Source organism: Strongylocentrotus purpuratus, unplaced genomic scaffold (assembly GCF_000002235.5).
Source record: "Strongylocentrotus purpuratus isolate Spur 01 unplaced genomic scaffold, Spur_5.0 spur5_scaffold_9, whole genome shotgun sequence".
NCBI lineage: Eukaryota > Metazoa > Echinodermata > Echinoidea > Camarodonta > Strongylocentrotidae > Strongylocentrotus > Strongylocentrotus purpuratus.
Genome location: NW_022145615.1, coordinates 19,430,890 through 19,455,836, shown reverse-complemented (window position 1 = coordinate 19,455,836; position 24,947 = coordinate 19,430,890). Strand labels below are relative to the sequence as shown.

At 39.6% G+C, this 24,947-nt stretch overlaps 2 protein-coding genes across 4 annotated transcripts; one reads left to right on the top strand and one right to left on the bottom strand.

Moving 5' to 3' along the window:
- Nucleotides 1-66: 66 nt before the first annotated feature.
- Nucleotides 67-5,902, top strand: LOC582072 (synaptotagmin-B). Of its 3 annotated transcripts, none has more exons than XM_030977289.1 (4): nt 67-649; nt 2,494-3,482; nt 3,808-3,922; nt 5,160-5,902. In XM_030977289.1, exons 2-4 carry the CDS (start codon nt 2,700-2,702, stop codon nt 5,474-5,476), a joined length of 1,215 nt encoding a protein of 404 aa, XP_030833149.1. In that variant the 5' UTR covers nt 67-649; nt 2,494-2,699; the 3' UTR covers nt 5,477-5,902. The 3 variants fall into 3 exon arrangements, with proteins under 3 accessions (XP_030833149.1, XP_030833150.1, XP_011661303.1); XM_030977290.1 differs by lacking the exon at nt 67-649 and having other exon boundaries at nt 2,421-2,609; nt 2,945-3,482; XM_011663001.2 differs by lacking the exon at nt 67-649 and having other exon boundaries at nt 2,421-3,482.
- A 7,167-nt stretch (nt 5,903-13,069) lies between these two features.
- Nucleotides 13,070-23,302, bottom strand: LOC581980 (chondroitin sulfate proteoglycan 4; the record flags this gene model as incomplete). Its single annotated transcript, XM_030976367.1, has 2 exons — nt 13,070-18,019; nt 18,580-23,302. Coding segments are annotated over 2 exons (7,260 nt in total), but the record flags the coding sequence as incomplete, so codon positions are not given.
- Between the last annotated feature and the right edge of the window lie 1,645 nt (nt 23,303-24,947).

The following is a 24,947-nucleotide window of genomic DNA, read 5'->3' as shown; positions in this document are numbered from 1 at the left end:
GCAACAACACTTAACCATCCGTAAACTGCTCGCAAGAATCCGTAATTTACTCGTAACAATTTTTTACTTTATTTGTTTTTATTTGTTACGGTTAGTTTACGATTTGTTTACGGATTAATTACGGATTATTACGAGTGCTTACGTGTTGTTTACGACTTCATTCGGGTATAGTGTACGTTACTATGGCTTTACGGATTGCTACGGGTTATTACGAGCACTTTACGTGTAGTTACCAGTACTTTACGAATAGATACGTATACTTTACGTATTCTTACGAACTGTATACGATTTGGCGAAAGGTGTTAAAGCTTCGTGTACTTCGTTTACAGTTGTTATTTTTTGGTTAAAAATCTTAGGACTATCTCGTTACTATTCGTATTGAACTACGAGCAACTAATACGTTAGTTGCTCGTAGTTAACCGTGACAACTCGTAACAAATCGTGGATTTTTGCCGTAAATACATCGTAATGACTCGTAATAATCCGTAATAACCTGTAAATAGCTAGTAATAACTCGTAACAACTCTCGAATCGATCGTAAAAGTGGCCAAATCGTAAGGATCCGTGAAAGATCCGTGTATTTGTGCGATCCGTAAGGACTCCGTCTATGTGAAGGGGGTATTAGCAGAGAAACGGCGGGCTATTTTAGGTAAGTTCACATTATATTTTATGCCGCATTTAGCGATAGTGGCAGATCAATGGGAGCGAAGTTTCATTCAATAATTATTAAAGAGAAAAAGACGATTCGTTGTACCGTTCTCGACTCTTAATCCTTGTCTGAATTTTCAAAAATAATATTTGATTATGCAGTGGCGTAAGATCAAAAACGTTTTTTTTTTTTTGGGGGGGGGGGGGGCAGAACAAAATTCGCATCACCACCCGACTCTTACATGTTACATACCTGCAGGCCCGTGGAACGTTTTTCAAAGTGGGCTGCTAAAGTATTTACGATCAGGTAGAGTGGAACGTCAAAATGGCGTTGGGGTCCAGGGGCATTACGGTCAGATGAGCAGTTCAGGGGCCCGCCTTAGAACCCCTAATTGGGTCCAGGGGGCAGAACCCCGGCAGCTAGGGGATTTAGGCGTTTAATTACCGTCAGATGAGCATCCAGTGGTCCGCCTTAGGGTCCTTGGTGGGGTCCGAGGGCAGAGACCACGCAAGCTCAGGGGTTTTAGACATTTAATTACGGTCAGATGAGCATATTTTGATACCTCATATTCATTACATGACACACACAAAAATAGTGTGGGGGGGGGCGGGCTCTGACACCTGGGCTTCTAAATAACTATATTTGTTGCCTGACTATAAATATGGGAATTTGTCATTTTCCAATAAACGCATAACGAGAAGAAGAAGAAAAAAAAGGAAAATTAAGTAATTTCAGCAACATTTGTAAATCGGTGGTATCGAAATAGAAATAAACCACGTTCGGGGGGGGGGGGGGGCAATAATTAGTACACCAGTGATATAAGATTTCGATTTTTGTTTTAACAATATCTTCAGAAATGAGCATCATGCATGTCATATATTGACGTTTAAATCAGCCAATCATCAAACAATCATCATTTTATCATAGGATATCCATTATTGCTTGCGGGAAATATGTTAGTCATTGTTTGCCACATTATTATAACTTATTTCTGGTATGAGAGCAGGCTTGTATCTATACTGGCTAGCAATTCCTACACGTCATCACCTCCCTGCTCAAAGTAGAATCCGTCTGGACCTCTTTTGCGAACTCAATAGTCATATTCTTGTGTAGGTACGCATGATATATGCAGGCGCGTAGCCAGGGGAGGGCGGTGGGGGCGGTCGCCCCCCCCCCCAAAAAAAAAAAAAAAAAAAAAAAAACGCCGGCCAAAAAAAAAAGAGAGAGAAAGAGAGAAAAAAAGTAAGAGGACGTAGGAAGAAAAAGGGAAAAGAGTCGAGAACGGTACAACGAATCGTCTTCTTAATAATGTCGAGCTGGACGAAAGGCGAATTGCGCTGGGCGGCTATAGAATTCAAAGCTCATTTCACAATCATATCCTTAAATAAAGGATAGTATATGATGCATGTTGTTTCCCCTTTATAATATTTTTGACAAAGTCTTTGTCATGTTTCTTTGTCTGCTCCTTTAACTTCCTACGCGCCTGGTACTATCTGCACTTTTCGTATTATAGCAAGACAAAATTTCATGTTTGAGGCATATTAACATGTTAAGCTGAACTTGGTATTGGATTGATAACACAATATTATCGCACAACGTACCCAAGCAATTAAACACACGATTTAATGTCTTGAAAAAGCCTTGGAACTTCTGGGAAATGTTAAGACCAAAGCTATATATATACAACACTAATTACTGATAATTAATAATTATCTGTCTCGCCCCCTCCCTCTCTCTCTTTCTCTTTCCCCTCCATTTCTATCAAGGTCTCTCCTTATCTCTCTCCCTCTCTCTCTCTTCTCTCTCTCTCGCTTTCTCTCTCTCTTTCTCGCTCTCGGTGAAAGGGGCGTGGTCTTATGAAGAAAGTTAGCTCAACGTCATCGACATGATGCGTGCGGATGCGTTCTGAAGATGCAAAAAGCTGTTAGAAGCCATACCTGAGCTGCAATGACCTACAAAAGTATGTATGCCATCCGTGTAACTGTACATATATCAGCATCTTCCCCGGTGAACACTAACCATTTCAATACCTACCCTCTCTGAGACATCAATGTTCTCCAATTCTGTTGAGTTAAAGTTTCTCTCTCCAGTTGGAAGAATGGATATCTGCAAACGAATAAATACTGCTCGTCGTACAATCTCCCCCGCCCTAACGCCGTCCCTCATTCCCAAGTTTTACATCCCGCGAAAGTGCAATCCCATTTCAACAGAGAAGAAGAGCAGTGGGGTATCCAGTTCATCCAGGAAGGTGAAAACGAACCATTCATTCTCAAGCTTGTCTGTTTCAATTATTAGCCCACTGACCTCAGCTACAGCGGCAATAAATAGAATTTGGAGAACACCTAAAATGTCGGTAGATATAGACAGACTGAACGCGATCAACAAGCTACATATGCTGTGTGTTAGACAGTTCTTTGAGGCGAGTACTCGAGATTTAGGCGAAATCGAACTCGCGCTCCAATACGATAGACGACGTCGACGACTACGCGTTCGTGTTCTTCAAGCAAACGGCGTCGGGCTAAGGAGCGCGTCGAGGAAAATCAACACCCATGTTCGACTTTGCCTCATGCCCGAAAAACAGAATCCTCAACAGACAAGGCTTGTCATAGGCACATGCGACCCGACGTACAACGAAGATTTTTTCTTCAACGTGCCTCCGTGTGAGCTTATTTCAAGTGGCCTCAAGGTTCGAGTCTTCCAGAGCTCAGGGCTTTTATTAAATAAGTGGCCTGCCTCTTGTGTCGGCGAGGTATTGTTGAACTTGGAACAGCTGAAAGACAACTCAAAAGAGATCTTCATTCGAGAGGATCTGAAGCCCAAAGCAGCTAAGGAGGTTAGTATTATCGTCTGACTAAACTTTCTTGTTAATGCTTATTGGGTCATTAAATTATGTTTGTTTTTGAAAATCAAACGGGCGAATGCTTGAAAGCGCAAAAAGTATGACATTCTTGATTATTATAGCATAAAGATGGCGTATACATTCATGTAGCTACTATAAAACTTTTTCTCGAGGGAGTGGGTGGGGGTGATTCTTTGCTAACCCACTTATGAAATGGTTTTGTTGATCTGCTTGCATATTATAACCTCATCAAATTCAATGCCAATATAAATCAAAATCAACAATGAATGTTCATTTGTGTTTTTGTTTTCAATCTTAGGATACGGGTATACTGAACGTCTCTATCTGTTATCGCTCGAGGATTCGGAAGCTGTGTATCACGGTCATTCGGGCCCAGAATCTCTCCAAAACAGGCTTCTGCAAAACGTCACCTGGTAAGTCATTTTTAGTTCTCTTATTCATTTTGTAATCAGCACAAATATTCCTTTTTTTAACATAACGCATGATGCAGACATATGTCACGTCTTCAATATGTGGACACTTTAATGAATCAATTTGCCAAAAATGAAATAATGGAGGACACAGAAATAGGATTGTGTGTATAGAGATAAAATGGTGTACACCGAAGAAGGTATCACATAACGTGCAAAGGATATTTGCTAAAATTAAAAATGTACTCCTTCATAATTATCAAGACATTATGCAATTTATTGCATGGACATGACAAGCTAAGCTTCATCCTTGTTTTTGACAAGTACAAAAGAGCAGCTTAATCTTAAGATTGAAAGAAAAAAAACAAACATACAAAATGCTCATTAGTTCTGCAGTTTTAAACGTAGGCTTCCGTAGGATTATCAGTCTGTAATTACGGAGCTCATGCCATAAACCACCTTATTTTTAGTTTCATTTTGAGTGCAGAGGAGTTCACAAATATGTATGCTTTCACCTCTGGGGCTCGTTAATAATTCATTGAGTCATACAACTACCAGATCTTCCAAATCTGTGGATATTATAATTGATGCCATTGGGAAAAAAAACTCGCGGTCGAAACGGAATTGTTTACGACTAACAATTCCGTGCATCGGATTTTTTTTGTTGCCTTTTTATAATAGGGAATCACGGTCATTATTGAAATGTAATTAAGAATGATTATATTTTCTACCATTCTTTGATAATGATGTTCACGAAAGAAGTATGTACATAGATTAATAATGCAACATCATTATTAATGTACCGAGTTTGGTAATGCACTGCTTTGTTTTTTATGTTTCATTTTTATGTATGTAATATGAGAAAGCGGAAATAAATTTGTACAATTGAACCATAAATACCGGAAGAATGTTACTACGTGAATGACTTTGGCAAAGCTGTTTTCTAATTCTGCCGACTTTGGTTCGTATTATACGGATTCATTTAAACCAAATTGCCCGGTGTGTGATATGACGTAAAACAAAAGGAAACCTTAGACTAACTTCCTTTGTTTTAAACTCGAGTTTGAACAAAATGACTAAACCCAGCGTCGGGTTATAATTCTTGTAGGATATAGGCCATAGACTTTTTTTACTCTTGGTTTTATTGCTCATAATTATGTTATAAAATCCTTCAAACAGAATACAATATAGAAACAATATCAATAACAATATATCCGTCACCTCTCTCTCTCGCTTACAGATTGTCGAATCAAAGTTGCAGTCACCCAAGTAAAGGACAACGCCCTCAGCACGGTCGTCAAGCGAACCCGTGTTCGACGACATACCCGTCAACCCGTCTTCAAGGAATCGATGTCGTTCGAGATCAACGACCTCAACAATCTTCGTGACGGAATGACGGTGGTGTGCTCGCTGTCGGGCAAGAGCCTTACCGGTAAACCTCAGACACTCGGACAGGTGCGATTCGGGCTAGGTGCCTCGAGAGAAACGGAGAAACTGCAATGGGCGAACGTGCTTCGAAATCCAGGACTTTCTATCACCCAATGGCACACTCTTTAGAAGAATGACAGTCATACTTTGTGGACAACGGGAGTAGTAATGATGGCTTCAATCAACGAACTTTTCCGAAGCCGATGACATTCAAAATGAATTATTCTTCGCATCGAAGAACATTCTGCATGAAAGTGGCGAATATCAGGAGTATGTCAAATTGTCCATAGTGGTTCCAAACATCGGGTGCCTGTTTCTATTTTCCAGCAGACTGGGCAAGATACTATTGGACCTGTGTTCTGGCTGATCCACGCCTACAATTCCTTGATCTATGCATCCGAACATTTTCTCTCTGGAAAAGAAATTTGTCAAACAGAAACGTTTATCTTTGTCTTGCCTTTAAATTGTAACCAATATTTCACTCAACATTTGAGTGAATCATAACATACTGTGTATGTATGCATATTAAATCGATTTGAAAGATTTCAAACTTAACTCTTATGCTTTTTATTGTTCCTGATTGATTCGACGTGACTTTGTCTCCAAACTAATATTCCATATTTCTGAGAAAATCAAGTCCTTTGTCCATAGGACGTACCGTTTTTTTTTTTTTTAACGTCAGTGGTGATGGTAAAACTGATAAAAGTTTAAATTCCATACCACCAATAATATCCAATCGTCAGGATATTACCATGCTTTATATATTTATTTCGCCTGATACCATGGAAACGAAAAATAAAAAGAAAGCGACTATAGTATAGAAAGTGGGGCAGGGAGAGAGAGAGTGAGTGAGTGAGTGAGTGAGAGATAGAGAAAAAGAGGGAGACAGAAAGGGAGAGAGAGAGAGAGAGAGAGTGAGAGAAGAGGAAAGAGGAAGAGACAGAAAAGGAAACAGAAGGGTAGGGGATTAAGAAGAGTCGAGAAAGAGAGGGGGATGTGGGAGAGAGGAACGAGGTATAGGTGTTTTTTCCACATATTATTGGGATCCTTTAGCTAGAACCGGAGGCGGCGCTCCGGGGGGGGGGGGGGCACAGTGCCCCCACTTTTTCAAGAAACCCAAAGTGCCCCTTTTTACATAGGAAAAGTGCCCCTTTAGCTTTGTAAGAAGTGCCCCTTTTTACATACAAAGTGCCCATTTTACTTTTACAAGTGCCCCTATTAATGTTTAAAAGTGCCCCTTCCCCTTTCCACCTCTGATAAGTGCCCCTTTTATTTTGACACGTGCCCCTTTTCCTTCGACAAGTTACAATTTTTTTTGCAATAAGTGTCCATTTTCCATTCTCATAAGTGCCCTTTTTAATCTCTAGTAAGTGCCCCTTTTCAGGTACGAGAAGCGCTCCTTTTTCACTTTTGATAAGCGCCCCCTTCACCTTTGATAATTGCCCTATTCAAATCTGAGAGAGGCCCCTTTTACTTTGACAAGTGCCATTTCCCCCTTTTAATAACTAACCCTTTCTAACTCGGATAAGCGCACCTTATATTTTCACATGTGCCCCCTTTCCTTATGATAAGTGCCCCCATTTAAAAAAGAGCCCTTCCCCTTCTCATAAATGCCCCTTTTCCCCTATGCAAATAGTCCCTTTCCATTCTCATAAGTGCTCCTTTTCTTTTCTGGTAAACACCCCTATTAAAATCTGATCGGTTCCCCTTTTCTTTCAACAAATGCACATTTTCCTTTATCATTAGTGCCCCCTTTTCATTCTCCTAAGTGTCTCTTTCATCCCTGGTGAGTGCCCCTTTTTAAGGTGTAAGAAGTGCCCCATTTTCACCTATGATAATTACTCGTTGTACTTTGACACGTGCTCCTTTTCTTTTCTAATAAGTGTCATCCTTTTCGATAAGTGTCCCCTTTTCCTCTAATCATTAAACGTGCCCCTAATTTCAAGCGACTAAAAGCAATATCCTCCAAAGATCGCTCGCTACGCTCGCTCGCATTTATAGATGTCATAATTATGTTACTTATCAAAAGTCTTTTCAGTCTTCTGTTATGAGAATGTGCTTATAACCCAATCAGGATTGGGTTTTTCCTCTTTATAAGATGTATTTTTTCGCTCTGCGACCTCACAAATCTTAATTTTTTTCCTCGCTCTCTTTGCTCGTCGCAAATGAATTTTCAGACCATCACACCGGACTGCAAGGTATGATGCTTAAGCAATATCTTATACGATGTAAAAAGAGAAACAAATATTGAAATCATCCCAGATCATGTAATCACAATTATAGGGGTATATACCAATGTCTAAAAAATTGTATATTTTCGCTTTGAGATTTCCCTTTGGAGGTTCCCCCTTTACCCGGAAAGTGCCCTTTTTTGTTGGTGCCCCCCCCCCACTTTGGAAGTCGCTCCGCCGCCTCTGGCTAGAACTGTCTACGGAAATTGAAATTGGACACGTAGCCCCATCTCCCCCTCCCCGAATGCAGAAAGGGAGGGTTGAGAAAGAGTGAGAAAGGAGATAGCATGATTATAAAAGGCAGCGTGAAAAACCCCAAAACAAATTAAGCCAATCGGTGCCCCCCCCCCATGACAATAATGGCCCCTCAATGAATGGAAACCATTCTGCGCCATTGAAGTCTATATAATTGTAATTATTTTCCCTCTATACTTCTCCGCGTCGTTAAATACACTCACTTAAGGTCCCTGGACTAGTTATGATGATGATGAAGATCATGATGATGATGAAAATAATGATGAAAATAATAATGATAGTAATAATAATCGGATTATTAAGGAGTGCGTAAGGTAGGATGGGGCTTCATAAGATCCGGCCACCTCCAAGGATATCCGAGGAGTTCCGGCAAACAACGGAGAGTTCCGAGCAGTTCAAAACGTCCGTGGCGGTGCTATACTATATGGTTTCACGTTGTTGGACAACTTCCTAGACATTGACCTTATTTTAATTTATAATAAGTGCCCCTCTTCCCTTCTCAGAAGGTTTCCTATTCATCTTAGATAAGTGCCCCTTTTCAGGTACAAGAGGTGCCTTTTTTATTTGAAAAGTACCTCTTTTCCTTTCTAATAAGGTCCGCCAACTCTCTCTCTCTCTCTCTCTCTCTCTCCGTTTTTCTCTTTAATCTCTCTCTCTCTCCAGTGTCCATATACCAGCCTGTTCAGCTCACCTCTCACAACCATTCCTTTCGGATCTCCTTGTCCTTTAGTTTGCATACATGTATTGGTTAGTGCATATGGGGGGGGGGGGGTGTTTCACAAAGACTAAGATTGACTTTAAGTTGGACTTAACTATGGAAAAAAAAATTCATGCCACTGTTTGCTCTCACCATTTGCTGGAATTGGTCTCTCTGTCTCAAAGGTCGTAATCATGATCACCAGTCTACAGAATTTACATTTTTTGATAATTCATTATTGAAGGAAAATATATTATCTAAAGATCATTATTGAGAGATCAATGGTGAGAGCAACCAGTGGCATAAATAGCCTGTCATAGTTAAGTCCAACTTAAAGTCGATCTTAGCCTTTGTGAAACACCAACCAGGACTTATTATTATAACTCCTATAGTCCTGGCCATGGTCAAATGAATCCTCTCCAATACTTATTGACATTACTTAAACTAGTGATTAGTTTAATACCCAACATTATCTTTGGCACATTTAAAAATGTTAATTGAATAATTATTGTATGACGATATCATTATCATATTACGTTTGTAATTCGTTGGGTTTGATATATTTTATCTGATTTGGTTACTTGTAATGACAGACAATATCAGCCTCGATCAAGCTGCACGAGAATGATCTTGCCCCGTTTGCTTAACCGAATTTAGCTCAATTTAAAAACAAGAACGTTAATTCCGGGGATTGCTACGTTTAAGGTCCCTTGTTTACTTCAAAAGTATTGTCTTCACCATACGCATTATCGAGTACAATACAGTCATTAAGATTATATATATATATTAGTTGGTATATATCATACATATCCTCCTCCTCCACATCTATTATCCAGGATTATCATCATACGGTTTCATAAGAATTAATTTCCGAATTGAACATAATTTTTTAGACATATCACCTAGGATATCAATAGCACATCACATCATATGGTTTCGCTGGACACAACATCATTATCAGAAAAGAAGAAAACATTAACTCGGAAGTCGAACAGCCAGTTTTGAATACTACACTGCCACGTGTAAAAGGACGTCACATTGCCTTAAAAGGATGTCACACCCGGTGTCACACATGGCAGTCCACGTTCTCCTCGTGCACATTTATAAGTCCCTAATATCTCTCACACAGGGATGTTCGACATGTATCAACAAGGGACAAAATCATTCAAACCAACTTTAATTTCACATGATAATATATATAAATTTCTTTATTACGGTTTCAACTTCAAGTTAACGATCGCCAGAGATCGAGTTGCAATTTGATATTTCTTATAAGAGTCATAAAACCACGCATCCAAGCAAGATTTTGCTCTACACTGTCTTGTACATTTACTTACAATCGTATTTATGAGCAGCCCCCTCTTAGGTTTTTTATGACATCGAACGAGGCAGGTACACTACAAAAGCGATATTTTGTTCCTCCATCCCTCTCTATCTTTAGCCTTCTTCTAGAAGATTTTCACTCATCAAGTCTGACATTTAAGCTATACAACTTTGAGCTTATACATAGATAGATAATTATCACTCTATGAAAAATATAATTACCATTCAACAAATGGACATCAATGGGAATCATGTTAAGACGATTGTGATCATTCAAACTGTTTTTTATGACATTTCCTAAAAGAGGGCATGCCCTCCTGGGGCCCGTTGCATGAAACTTACCATTCATGGTAACTTTGCCATCAATGGCAACTACAATGGTATCAGGGCTCAACAGCCAATCAAAATCAAGGATTCCATGGTAGTTACCATTCATGGAACAGTTACCATCAATGGTAAGTTTTGTGCAACGGGGCCCAGGTGCCCATTATAGAGTATATATATCTATATATATATATATATATATATTGACTTCTATGAGAGGCATCGCTGTTTATATAGGCTCAAGGGAACATCCTGCTATGACCCCGGTATTTTCATTAGGGCCCATCGGAGCCATTGATTCGGAGAGTTTTTGCCAACCCGGTTCGATCGAGTTGGGCAAAATATGGCGAATACTGCTGTGTTGGACAAGTACAAAACAAAAGAATACACGCCATGTTGCTACACAATACACCAGTTAACAGTTGTATCAGTACGCATGCGCAGACATGGGCGCCATTTTAAATGGCGAGTAAACAAAGCCAATGACCCGAGGTCACGTCAGTGGTATTTAGGCTAAGCGTAAATTAAGATTGCGCCCATGCAAATTTTGATATCACTGCCTGCGCGCTGCGCTGTGCGCTCACATCGTAATTTGCATGGGCGCAATCTTAATTTACGCACAAACCAAATGACTTCTAGGTCATTGGCTTTGTTTACTCGCAAATTAAAATGGCGCACACAACTGTAAACTGGTATATTGAGGAAAGATCATCTTTATCATATTAAAGATGCATCCATGAAATAAAATCGGTCCACGTGTATGACCGTGTCATTCCAGAGATAAAAAATGAGAAATAATGATGATCATAAATTACTGTCGAGCACAAGATTCCTTGAATTATTTTTTAAATGTCAAACACAACTTTTCCAATTTTGTTCAATTATCACCCAGAATTTAACTACTCATCCCGTACGCCAACATGACAAAATTGCATAGTACAGGCAATACAAATATATGGTACAAGATACTAGCATATATTAAAGCATTAGATGAAGCTGGAAGTACTGGTATTTATCAGAAGGAAATGAAATACATGAGGTTGCTACATTACATATACTGTACAACATAAAATTAGTTTCCAGACAGAAAATCCGTTTTTCATTACAGTGCTAACTATTTACAGACAGGAGAAGAGCATAAGAACTGTTCTTATTTGAAATAATATTCTATAATAGCCTATGTTACCATAGACAATGGAACAAATAATATCTTGACCAACAGTAAATTGGCACCTTTAAACACATATATAGTTACGTAAACAAAAATTATTACAAACAAATTGTTAAGAGGGTTCTTGCACAATGTTATGTTTTTCAGACTTGAAAATCCTGGTGCTCTTGGACTCGAAGAATAGGTGAATTTTCATTGCCATAAAACTCTATTTTCAAAAGGACATCCGCAAAGACACTAATGTACCTTCACACCAATTCTTTAGACGAAAAAAAGAGAAATCAAAATCCTAAGTACTACATGCCCACGTTTGAATTGGTATTTCTAATATCATTTTCAAAGAAACAGATACGAACAGGAAATAATGGTGATTGAATAATTATTATTTACTTGATCAAACAAAGGGAGTGGGCTAAAATGGGGGCAATGCATAACAAAACTTCCCAAAGTAGTGGGAGAGAGAAGGGGGAGGGAAAGGAAAGACATTATAGGCCTATAATCACCAAAGACACAAAGATTAGTCCTCCTTGCCCTATTTGTTTGGCTTCATTTGGCACAGATTTCATCAAAATAACGTCCAGATGTTCTATCTTTATAAATCGACGTTGAAATGTCGTCAGACTATTGAAAAGGAAAGATTAACGATTGATTAGTGGGTGTAATGATAGCCCTTCTGTTTTTTTTTTTTTTAAACAACAACAAACTCATTTTATTAAGGATTGACGTTATACTCTTCAAGGTTTATTTTGTTTATTGGAGAAAATAATGACCAAACTGTCCTTGCAATTTTCAGTGACATTTATGTTATCTGTCGAGAAATCAAAATCGTTCGAGAAATGAAGGAGAAGAAGCATTTTTTGTGATTTTGAATAAATTTGCATAAATTAGCATAGATAATGAATTTCACGATTCAGTGTAGAAGTTTTAAATCCCCCTCCTAGCCCTATCATATGAAACAATCAGAATCAAAATCGGTTGAAAAATAACGAAGAAGAAGCATTTTGAAAATCTTGATGTTGATGCCACAACAAAGTCTAAGTTTGTTGACCTTAAATGACCTTTGACCTTAACTAAGTGACCTGAAATTCTACTCACATGATTGGGGAGACTTGATAACCCTATAGTTTAAGTTTCATTGACTAAGAACTTATACTTTCAAAATTATATAAAAAATTCAAAAACTTAACCTTAGGTTAAGTTTTCGGTGATGATGCTACAACATAGTCCAAGTCTGTTGACCTGAAATGACCTTTGACCTTGACTTTGTGATCTAATTCTACTCACATGATTGGGGATACTTGATTACTCTATAGTCAAAGTTTCATTGACTAAGAACCTATAATTTAAAAATTGTATCAACAATTCAAAAACTTAACCTTAGGTTAAGTTTTTGATGTTGACGCAGCCGCCGCCGCCGTCGCCGGAAAAGCGGCGGCTATGTCTCGCTTTTTGCTACGCAGGCGAGACAAAAATTATATTAAAAAAAATCAAAACATTACTTCGAGAACAACGAAATACTTCAAAGGCAACTACTTTCGAAAAGTCAACCTAAGACAATTTCAAAAGCCTGGTGCGTCACCTATTGAATTGTGCGAACATGACAATGAAGTATTACATAATCTGAACATGATTTCTATGGGACATACAATAGGACATGGCCTTGAGTTGATTTTCCGAAAAGAGTTAAGATCATGTTATATTTCCTGTTTTTTCTTTGTATATGACCAAATGATATGTCAGCGATTAAGAAAGTCATATTTTAATGAATTTTACTCAGCCTGATTGACAGAAAATTTGGACAGTCCTATACATGTGTAAAGCACCATACATGAATAAAAATATAAAATCTAGGAAAGCACAAAAAGTATATCGTGCATGATACAATCCATACGGGAGAATACACCTTACACCCACAAGCAAATTATTTCAGAACTGAATAGTGATAGTCTAATGACATCACACAAATGTATTTGGCAGTAATGTGTATTTATGAAAATGAACTTGCATTACATAATAGTACAGGATATTACTACATCAGATAGAAATGTATATGCACCTTCAAAAGTCTGAAAACAAATTTTATGTATTTTTTACATGACAATAAATTATCTTAAATCTTGAATATTGTACATAAAGCCCACTGAAAGGGTCTACATGTATGGTCCTAGGTGAAATTAGATACAGGTATCCACAAAAGAAACGGTTGAACCCAAACTGTAATGTTATCATCCTGCACTATGAACAGGAGACTTAGAAAAAATTATCAAAAATGTACAGGTTACAGACCATTAGACTGACGGCCACACAAGACCAATGTCCCAAGTTACAGACGGCCCATGAGACCGACAAACCATTAGACCGACGGCCCATGCAACCAATAGACCATGAGATTGACAAGCCCAAGAGAACGACGACAGCCAATGAGACTGACAAACCAATGAGACCGACGGCCCATGACACCAATAGGCCATGAGACCGATATCCCAAGAGACTTATAGCCCATACGACTGGCATCCTACAAGACCAAAATATCGCACTGAGACACCTTCATCAAGGCAACTTTTACAGGGATTCATGAGACTGGCACTGTTGGTCTCTTAAGCTGTCTGTTTTGCTGTTTGTCTACCAAGAATGTCCTCGAGTGACATCCTCAAAGGAATCCGAGTTGCTTATTAAAATCAAAAGTAACATTATAAACAGGGAGTTTCAAACAAATAAATAGGAGAATACATATAAACATCACAAAACTTACAAGGTTTCAAGTATCAATCAATGTGAGAAAACATGTGCCTATCAATATGATATAAACATACCAAGGTTGTCTATGATGATACACATGAACAAACATGCATCAGAAGAGCATTATAAAAACAAAACGGGAAGAGCTAAGAGCAAAACTGACGTCTCTATCATTTCTTTTGACCACATTCAAGGTTCAAACAGACACTTACATAAAGTCATAAACAACTTTCATAAAACGCTGAGCGTCCTTCACAAGCATTTAAAAACACGTTCATACATATCTGATATAGCAGTTTATGAATACAAAATGATTTTGAGCTAAAAATACAAAAATAGTGTTTGTCTTTTTACAGCAGTACTGAACATTTTAAACAGAGCTTACACCACATGTAAATCCTGAAGAGCATTCAACATTACATCCACAACTATTTTGTACCCCAAGACAGGGATCTGCACATTTACAGTTCCCTGCCCAAGAGTTACGTACCTTACTGGTTTCAGCCAAAAAATCTCAAGCTCGATAGATGAAATACATGGGGTCGATTATAACTTATGAATATACTGCAAAACCATGAATTTTCAGCCCTTTTGGGACATGAATCTCCTGAAATTTGTTAAGAATGGCCATTTTTTTGCAGCGAGACAGTTTTACATCTGTAATTGCAAGTTGTCTTGGTTGTGCTTCCATTATTTCACAACATGAAACTTTTGCAAATCTGAACCACTAGAAAAAAAATATGAACATTTCATACATTGTACATCCAAAAGTTTCTGGTTCACAAAATAAATTTAAGAAACCTTATGCACATTACAGAGAGTTGTAAAAAATGTAGTTAAATTTGGCCCTTTCTGGTACTTGAAGTTGGTGAAAATTAGCAGTGAACTTTTAGGAAAAAAATATTCACTTGACATAACCTGATGGAGTTTGATAGTTTCAGTAAATCAAAAACTTGTAAGCTTCTACAAAACAGAAGCATGTCCACAATGTATTCCTTTTCAAAGCTTCAACTTAACTGAATGACTCACTTTATATAAAAGGCATAAATATGAATTACAAAAATGACAAATATAGATTAACAATTTCTACAATAGTAATGGATAGTACTTCTATGGATGATGAGCTGTGGGGCACCATGTTGAATTTAAAATCAGCACAAAGTTACATCATGATAAATATAAACATCTCACCTATTGTCTGCTGAGAGCCAGAAGGGCATTAACTCATATTAAGCAAAGAGTTGATGCCCTTCTGCTTCTTAACGGACATTAAATACTAACTGCAGCACCATTCTAATTCAGCACTTTAAAAGCACTGTTAAATTAATTTACATTGTACAACATTTACAAATAAATAAAGGATGGCTCCATATTGGTAAGATCCTCCTCTAGAATCTAGACCCAGTACTGACTTTTCTTCAAAGTAGGGCTTCTTGCTCCCGTGGGATGACGAGCGGCCGTATCAGGGTCACACCCTGTCCAGTTGGAGAAGGCGGACGACGATTGAAAGGTCCCATGGGACGTTAGGCTTGCATAAGAGTTGACGGGCGATGGGGGTCTTCCTAGGGGAGTAACTTTGACCTGGGGGACCATGGGGCTCTGGATTGGTCTACGGATCATCGGCTGGGTCACTGCACTGCTGTCGTATGATTTCTCAGAGGGCGTGGCCTGGGATGGCAGTGATGGCTCAGGGGCTATGGCAGGAGCCGATGTGACTGTCTCCGGTAAGTTCTCCTCCGGCAGCGGCGCTGGCTTCAGCTCCTCTTTTTTCCGATGCCGCCTCTTCCAGAGAATGAATACCAATATGATGATAATGACGATGAAGATGATTGCGATGGAGAGGGCAATGTATATGATGGATAATGAGCCTTTGTTGTCGACAGCCTTGGCGCTGGGATCCCCACCATCTGGAGATGTTGATGCTGTTGTTAACCCATCAAAATCAAAGGGATCATCTCTTGCCGGCAAATTCCCTTGGTCGAATGTATTTATTCTAATCACTGCCTCTGTTGTTGTCAGCAGCTGTGTGGTGCTCTCTATAATCCCAGGTCCAATCACAACTCCAATTGATATACTCACAGGTTGTGACCCCTCTGCTTGTAGCACCATGGTAATGTTATCAATCAGAGTATCATTTTCTGCTATGTCCAAACGTTCAGCCCTGTACACAACATCACCCATGTCAAGATCATGCAAATAAAACAGGAGAAGTTCCTCGCCCGAGGTTGAATTAACGACCGTTCCGAATTCTGGGGCTTCAATGATTGTAAAACGAGGAGACTCTCCAGTCTTCATAGCTAGTAATGTTGCATTTAAATTGGATTTCATTAGAGGCACATCACCTCCACTTAACGCTTCTATGCTAGTAATAACAATCAAGGGTTCAACAGTAACATAAAGGCTTATACCAGGTATAACATTGTAGTCATCAAACAATGTCAGCTGGAAATGATCTTGATCAGAAGCTAGGTCGGTTTGGTGATATTCTACCATTCCCAGTTCAATATCGCTTTGAGTAAACTGCATTGCAGGAATGGTGTTTACTCTGATTTCACCAAAGCTAGCTGGACTTGTGACGTTGTAGTAAGAAATGGATGAATTGCCATTACTGGATATGTTCAGATGTTCGTCAGTCAAGATGGCCATGCTGTCCCCTTGAGTAAGAACAACAGGTGCGACGGAAGTCAAGGCTAGAACACGCGGCACAACATCAATGAAGAATTGCTTGATTTGATAGTGCTTACCGTCGTTGATTCTGAATGTAAACGCTCCAAGGGTTGAACCTCCATCATGGATGAAATGCAGCAGGTTTCCATTGATGTCTGCTTGAGTGAAGGTCTTCACACTGACGCTTGGATCAAAAATGTCGACGATCCTCCCGTTGGTTGGCCCTTGTATGATCTTATAGTCAAGTTCTGAGGGAGGATTATCAGGATCTGTGATGTTGAGGAATCGGTCATTGAATACAACCTGTTCGCCTTGCACAATAGCCATTCTCAAGGAAGTTGTCACAACAATGAATGCCTGATCATTGACAGGCAAGACCTTAATCTTGAAGATGCCCTCTGCACTTGGTGTTACTGCACCCTCTGCTGCAGCTGCTGCAGCTCCAAATAACTTGATTGATGCTGAGAAGTTAAAGGAATCCCTGAGTGTGTCTGAATGGTCATGGGCATACACCAACTCCTGTGTGGACAGTTCAGTATGGATGAAGGAACCTCCAGTGGTTATGTTTCTTCCAGATAGGCTTAGAAATCCATGTTGAGGTGCCTTGGTCACTGTGTATTGTACATACCCTGGTAGTCCTGTCAAAAGGATGCTTGCATCAAGGTTTTCTGCTGTGATCGTCACCCTTTCCCCCTCGGATACCTCAACTCCTGTGTTGATGATTCCTGAACCGTCGTCTGTGGTCATTGTCGCGTCTGGTACAGACGTGGTACTGGGGATGGGCAAAGGAGTTGAGGGGGAAGCTTCAATTGGAATGTGGAGTTGAAAAACTATATTTGAAAAGTTTTGTGAAAGTGGGAGAAAGACATTAAATTGAAAACTGTCTTCTGAAAGAGTTGATGAATTGTCATGTTTGAAGGCTATCAGGCCACTGTCAATATCCTCCTGAGTAAAAACAGATGTTGTCGAATAGCTCAAGGTGTCTGTAGCAGAATCCTTTGAAAGAATCTTTACAATCTCACCACTAACAGGCTCAGCAGTAACAACAAACGTTATTGGACGACTAAGTTCAGTGGGGGGATCTTCATTGGTTACCACACGCAAGTGCTCTGCTGCGATTGGTTGAATCCTTCCTGGTGTTACAGCGAGTTGGGAATGGTTGGCAAGAGTCAGGAGAAGAGGGGATGCTCTGATGGAGAAGATCTGCTGCTGGGTAGTATGAACACCATCACTAACTTGGAAACGAAAACCACCAGTTCTGGATCCTGAAACATCAAAGGCAAACAATAATACACAATAAGTAGAAATTTGTAGATGCAAAGATTTTCAGATAAAGCTTAAAATTACTACATTTTTTTCTACTATCTTCACACTTCTGGGTTTCATCTACCAGCAAAACCTTTCATAGAGAATGTAATCTAGTGCAGATAATTGTTATTGTAGTAGTACTTCACTGGTTCTACAGCAAAAGTTATGTATGTATTTGCAAGAAAATATGTAACAAATAGGAATGCTTGAAAGGGAAAGTGCACCCTGATATTTAAAGTTTTATTCCAGCATAAAGTAATGAGTTCAGAGATGATATCAATTCTTCTTTAGATAAATGAAACTGATATTTTTGACCAGTTGCATATGAATGAAGATTCAAATTTAGAATAAACATTATTACAAGTACCATACACGTATAACCAACTCATTTTAATCTTTCTTATGCATGAGCAAGAGATAAAAACAAAGAAAATTTTAAAGTTGAAAAGTAAAAGAAAACGGTGGGGGGGGGGGGGGGGGTGGAAACTTGAAATACATAAATAGACATTCAAAGTACCTTGATGAACAAAGAGAACATATCCAGTAGAAAGATCAGCTTGGGAAAATGACAAGATGGGTTCTTCCTTCCTGCTCCGGTACACCAACATGCCATTCCCTGGGTTGGTGATGGTGTAGGTCAAGTTGGTATCTGGTGTATCAGGATCGGAGGCACTCAAAGATGCATTCGTCACAGGAGTGAGTGCCCCCATGATTGCCGCAAGCCCCTCATTGACATCAACTGTGGGTGGTTGATCATTTGTCTGGATGACAGTGATGTTCAGGAAGTAAGCACTGCTGTGTTTTCCCTCTGTGTTATTGAGCATGATCCTGAAGCGATCGGAAGCTTGCTCCGACCCGTCATGGACATAATATATGAATTCATTCACCATGTCCTGGGTGGTAAAGGTCTTCAGGTTGATACCTGGTTGCCGGGTGTTCTCGATGATGCCATGCATTGGACTATCCAGAATGTGGACAGTGAACTGAAGCGGTTCATACAGTGGGTGTCCAACTCCTATGATGTCGGATGTGATGGTCTTGGATCTCTCCTCTAGGACCGTGAAATCATGAACATCGAGAGGAACGATGGACGGAGCAATGTCAATGGTCATTGTTAGGTTTGTCAATGTCTTATAACCATTGCTGACTTCAAAGGAAAATTCATCAATGAGCTGTGAATAGTCTGTCTGGATGTAGCTAACATGTTCTCGGCTCACATCCTGCTGGGTGAAGGTCATGTCAGAATCCTCAGTCTCCCTCCGTCTTCGTCCAGAGTCCTCTGGAAGCGGTGGCGATCTGCTGATGATGATGCCATATTCGTTCCTCAGTCTTAGCTCTCCGTACTTGGGTGGTGAGACGACCTTATACACAATCTCTGTTGCAAGGTGATTGGGATGAGAAATTTTCAAGTTTAACTTGGTCAAAACTACTTCCTTTCCTACCTCCATAATTACAGGTTGTATTTTCTCCACTGTGGGCAGCTGCTCCTGGCTTGCCACAATAATTCTTATCACAAACTGTCCTTGACTTTCAAGTCCTTTTGTAGAAACCGTGAAATTAAATGAGTCCATTAGATCACTACTCTCATTGTTATGATGGTAAGATATTGCTCCATTATCAAGGCTTTCTTGGGTGAATTGCTGGATGACAACTCCTTCTGCTTTTAAAACACCGTGCATAAGGAATGATGTAACCCGGTAGTCAATATTTCTAGCTTTGACATTGAAGTTTGTCTCTGCTGTTAGATTAGCACTGGTAATTATTTCAACCTGGCCTTTGGCGACCTGAAGACCAGTGTCAACTGCTACACGCACATACGACTCAATAGCTAGGATACGCAGAAAACCAGCGACATAATGCTTCCTGTTTTCATCAAGGACAAGGAATAACATTCTCGTGTTCTTTGTGTCTCCTTGGTGTTTAAATGTAACTTTTCCTGCAAGAAGATCCCTCTGTGAAAATTTCAAAATAGATTCTGTAGGATTGTTTGTCTTGACTAGATCACCTGCATCGATTTTCTGTCGAGTGTACAGCAGATCATCATTATCGAAATCAGAATCTGCATCGGTGTACAAGATGTCTTCTCCTGTAAGGACAGTCCTTCCATTCATTATGACATTAAAAACCTTGTCAATGACACGTTGAGGGGAATTGTCATTCTGTAGCTCGACTGAAATGTTTACTCTCCCCGTCCAGTTTGCTTGTTTCCTACGGCCTAATCTATCATTGAAAGAGGCAGTCGCGTTCACTTCAAGATAGTCATACGTAGTCTCAGAATCATCATGAACATATTGAAGTGCCTCTCTTGTTATATCTAAATTCAGAAAAGACGTCACGTTCTGAACGACAATGCTACTTGAAGCTGGATCTCTCATCTGAAATCTTCCATACAACGGGAACGACGTGATTGTATAGGAAAAATCTGATGTGGCTCCAGATTCTAAAAATAGATCCGATGCTGTCAGAATGTAAGAACCTCCTTCCTGAACAGAAAAGCCATTATTAGTCACACCAACCTCCTGAGAGTCTGCAAAATATGTTATCTTAAATTCTTTGGCATCTGTTTGAGCACTAGATACAGTGGCACGGAAAATGAAAGTATCATTGAATGAACTGTAGAACTTGTCTTTGAGGCGGTAGGTGATGAGACCAGCATCGACATCATCTTGAGAAAAGCTCTGATTTTCGTCTATTCTCCCAACAAGATGCTTCATGATATCGCCTTTAACTGGAGGGCGAACCACCTGGTATAAGATTAGAGAGCCATCCAAGACATGGGTGGCTTCGGATGACAGGTTCCGAGATGTGATAAACCCCTCGTTGATGACATCCATCACCAGACCAGTGTTAAAAGTCACTTCAATGGAAGTCACTAAAATCTGAATAGGAAGAAATATACCTGGCTTGGTGACAGTTCTACTCCTAGCAGTAAGTCCTATCTGATCATAAGACACTTCCGCTTCTCCAGTAGCCCGTGATGCAAAATATCGGACCTGGTTCATTAGAATATCTGTATGGCTGAATTCACTTGTATCCATCCATTCTCCTGTTTGGTCAAGCTTCTGTAGGTCACCTAGCCTAGGTGGAGTTGTAACCAGGTATGTCACTTCAAACATATCCTCTGGGTCGTTGGTGGTCACTCTCAGGTTAGAAAGATCAATGACCTGTGAAGCAGAAGGGTTAGTTCTGACTGCTGTAAGGTTGGCAACTTCCAGAGCAAGCTCGGCAGTTTCAATTCTAAAGGATGCCAGTCCACTCTTTTCCTCACCATCCCCTGCTCTCAGCACAATCCTGGATTTCAGCAAAGGACCGGTGTGCACATATGCTATATTGCCCTCATCGATGTCCTCTTGGGTGAATTCTGTGATGCTTTCACCACGATGTTCTGTATGATCAAAGAAACCTACATTGCCTTGTTGACTCACTATGGTGAAGGTCAGGTCTGATGAAGGGTTATCTGGATCGAAGACATGGAGAAAATCCGACAGCAATACTCTTCTTGTGTCTCTGATCATCCTGAAAGTATTGTCACCTGCAACAACAATCTCAGGAGGATCATTGACTGGTGTAATACTGATGGGAAGTGTGAAATTGAAGTCTTCGGTAATACCAGGCACTGGGTCTTGTTTTCCACTAAAGACGACATCAAATATTACCTGATCTTCAAAGTTTTCAGAGCCATCATGGACATAGCTGATTTTGCCCGTTTGTAAATCCAGAAAAGTAAACTGCACCCGGGAATCTCCTTTCCTAAGAACATCTTTCTCAATAACTCCAAATTCTGGGGGCTGGGCCATCTTGAATAACACCTGTGATTGTCGAAGATTATATTCCCTGAGATTAACATTCAAACGGATGTTAACTGATGTTATGAGTGCACCTCCACCTTCCATCACAGATAGTGAATCCAGTGTAAAAATTGTGAAAGGGGGAGTGGTTGGTTCTGGGGTAGCGATGGTTCTAGTTGTAGTAGATGGCGCAGCAGTTGTTGTATCAATTCCTTCTGAAGTAGGTGTTATCATAGAAGTAGACGTTATCATAGAAGTGGTAGAACATCCATCTCCCAGGCACTCGCAGTTATAGTCAGAAAGACCAGTCTCCATGCATCTGGTATCTTCTCCGCATGGATCCAGAGAACAAGGAAACTCATACAGACATCCAACTAGAATTCCATGTGTTGCATGCGAGTCCCCTAGGGCAAACTGGACTCCATTTAGCTCGACGTCTCTGAGACAGCCCCTAAGCGAGCCTCCTGTACTGGCATGGGTGATTGATGATAGATCCGAGCTGAAGGCCAGAGACCTGGCCCTATGGATGACCCCACCTACATATAATGATCCTAAAAAATCAACAGGCTCCTCAAAAGGGCTTGACAGTGCAAATTGCTCATCATCATAGTCAACACTTATTCTTATAGAATTCTGGGCAACTTCTATTATTACAAAGTGCCAGATCATGTCATTTACACTTTTTTGAGACACAATTGCAACAGAGTCAGTACTTGATCCTTCTTTTTGGACAAGGACCCGTATGTGACCGTCGTCAATCTCTGCAGCTATAAAACTGTTCTCTTGGTAACTAAACATCAAAAGGCCTAAGGGAGCAGAGGTGCGGATCCAACAGGCAAATGACCCTTCCTCCCGTATGTGCCATTTTGGAAATGACACAAAGGCGGTTTCCTTGACAAAGCTGATGGGATCATCCATGCCTGCCTCAAACTCTACGCTGCATTCCTGGGTGATATCGTGATAGATTCCTCCAGGAGAGCTTACCGATGCTGCTATGACATTGATATTGCCCACTGTGACATCCTCCAGGCATCCTCTAAAGTATTTGTCCACCCCTGAGAGGTGGGGACTCTTCAGGTCATTTGCACCACCAACGTATACATTTTCTGCATATATGGAGTCTCTGGGTATGCTCTTCAAGTCTTTTTGGTCTCCATCTATATACAGGATGCCTTGCTGATTGGACAGTGTCACTTGAACTTGATGCCATCTTAGGTTGTTCAGTTTTGGCCTCCTCCTGGATTGCAAGGTAACTTCAACATCCCCAAAGACAAGAACAGCCTCAACCTTAGAATCCCTGAGGCGCACCAAGAGGGCACTGTTTGGATGGGAGGCATACAGGAGAAGTCCCCTGGTGCGGCTTGTTCGGAACCGTATGCTGACCTCAGTCACTGCAGTGTTTTCTTCTAGAGGGAGCTTGATGTAGCTTGTTCCAAAGAAGGAATCTGTGCAAAATATAAGAAGAAAAGTAGACAATAAAATAATTTGTTGATCAAATATTTAAAATGAATTAGGAGTCCAGTGGCATCTAGAACACAGAAAATAAAACATGTTACTTTTCTGTCCTTGAATGACTGATTATCTAATTGGATAGTTTCTTTGGATAAGTATGGAAAATAAGTAAATCTGACGTACCCACAAAAAGGCCACAATAAATTTCACAGGAGGGCACAATGGACATCACGGAAATGCAACTTTGTACTTATCTTCATGATTTAAACAAAACATTTGAATTTTGTTCTTCATTGCATTTTCTCACAACATTCAATGACCCTTTCTTTAAATTTCCGGCCTTAATCAAAATGAACTTTTCATAATGGTAGATTTAACAAGATCTTCATAAATTCTGTATTTTAAACAGTTGCAAAAGTAGCAGTTGAAAACAAACAAACTTTTATAACAAAACTGTACACATGTACAAGTAGAAGGCCTTTCACCTCTATGTACAATACACATGTTGACCCCCTACCGTCATTATGCCATATAAACCACAAAAAACACAAAGCGACCTCTGTTCCAAACGCCCCTCTGCTCTGCGCTTCACCACAAAATTCAAAGTGCATGGTTAAGACTACTATTTTGACTACCACAGCACTCTATAATGGCCATATTATGGCTTCCAGTCGGCTGGAAAATTGTGAAAATATCAATTTCCCCTGCACCGTGATTATCCAGTCTTGATGAGCTCAACTCATCATCCTGTAATCACTCAGGCATGGAATGAAAACACCCCGAGAGTCTACTACGTTCAAATTCTTACTCCGTCTTTTGTAACAGAGCATAGAAAAATGTGAGAATAGAAGTGAATGAAAGATAAATAATCAAAGCATTATCAAAATATCCACGTTTAATAATCATCCTTACTCCGTCTTTTGTAAAGGAGCATAGAAAACGTGAGAATAGAAGTGAAGGAAAGAAATAATCAAAGCATTATCATAATAATATCCATGTTTAATAATCATCCACCAAAAGCAGAAGCAGAAGTACATGTATAATTATTACACATTTTATGAGTGTGAAAACAAATTGGTTGAATAAAGTTTTGTAGGCACTTGTCATATACAGTGATTTTAAAGATACTTATATCAATAACTTGCACCATTTCTCTTTTTACAGTTGTGCAAGATAAAAATACATACCGTATGTGGTCTTATCAGTTTGAATGTTATCACAACTTGGCACTGTCAATTTTCACCCTTGAATAGTTGCAATTCTTTTAAATTAGTTGCATCGTTACTTCTCATTACCACACTTCTCCATTTTTGTTCCATCATATATTTTTCTCAATAACCAGTAAGTTTGCACCCAGAGACTCTACATTATAACAAGTAAAACTTACGTATTACAAATTATACCTTAATTTGCCACTTCCACGACCACAGTAATGGATGCATTTTTTTCTTCTTGTCTGAATGTGGAATTTTCATGAATTCGTTGAATGGAAATTGCCTTATTCAAACCCCCAATTTACAATCAAATTGCTTTTACTTCATGAAATATGTATTCATGAGGATTTTGATGACAGCAAATTGTTTGACGGTTCTAGTCAATGATCCATGTAGAAGATAAAAGATATGGTGCTGGTCTAGCTTGTAAT

Bases quoted from the DNA above. Each gene is read 5' to 3' on its own strand.
- LOC582072 (XM_030977289.1), top strand. From the start codon at position 2,700: ATGTTCTCCAATTCTGTTGAGTTAAAGTTTCTCTCTCCAGTTGGAAGA. The intron at 3,483-3,807 runs GTTAGTATTATC...TTTCAATCTTAG, and splicing joins AGCCCAAAGCAGCTAAGGAG to GATACGGGTATACTGAACGT. The intron at 3,923-5,159 runs GTAAGTCATTTT...TCTCGCTTACAG, and splicing joins CTTCTGCAAAACGTCACCTG to ATTGTCGAATCAAAGTTGCA.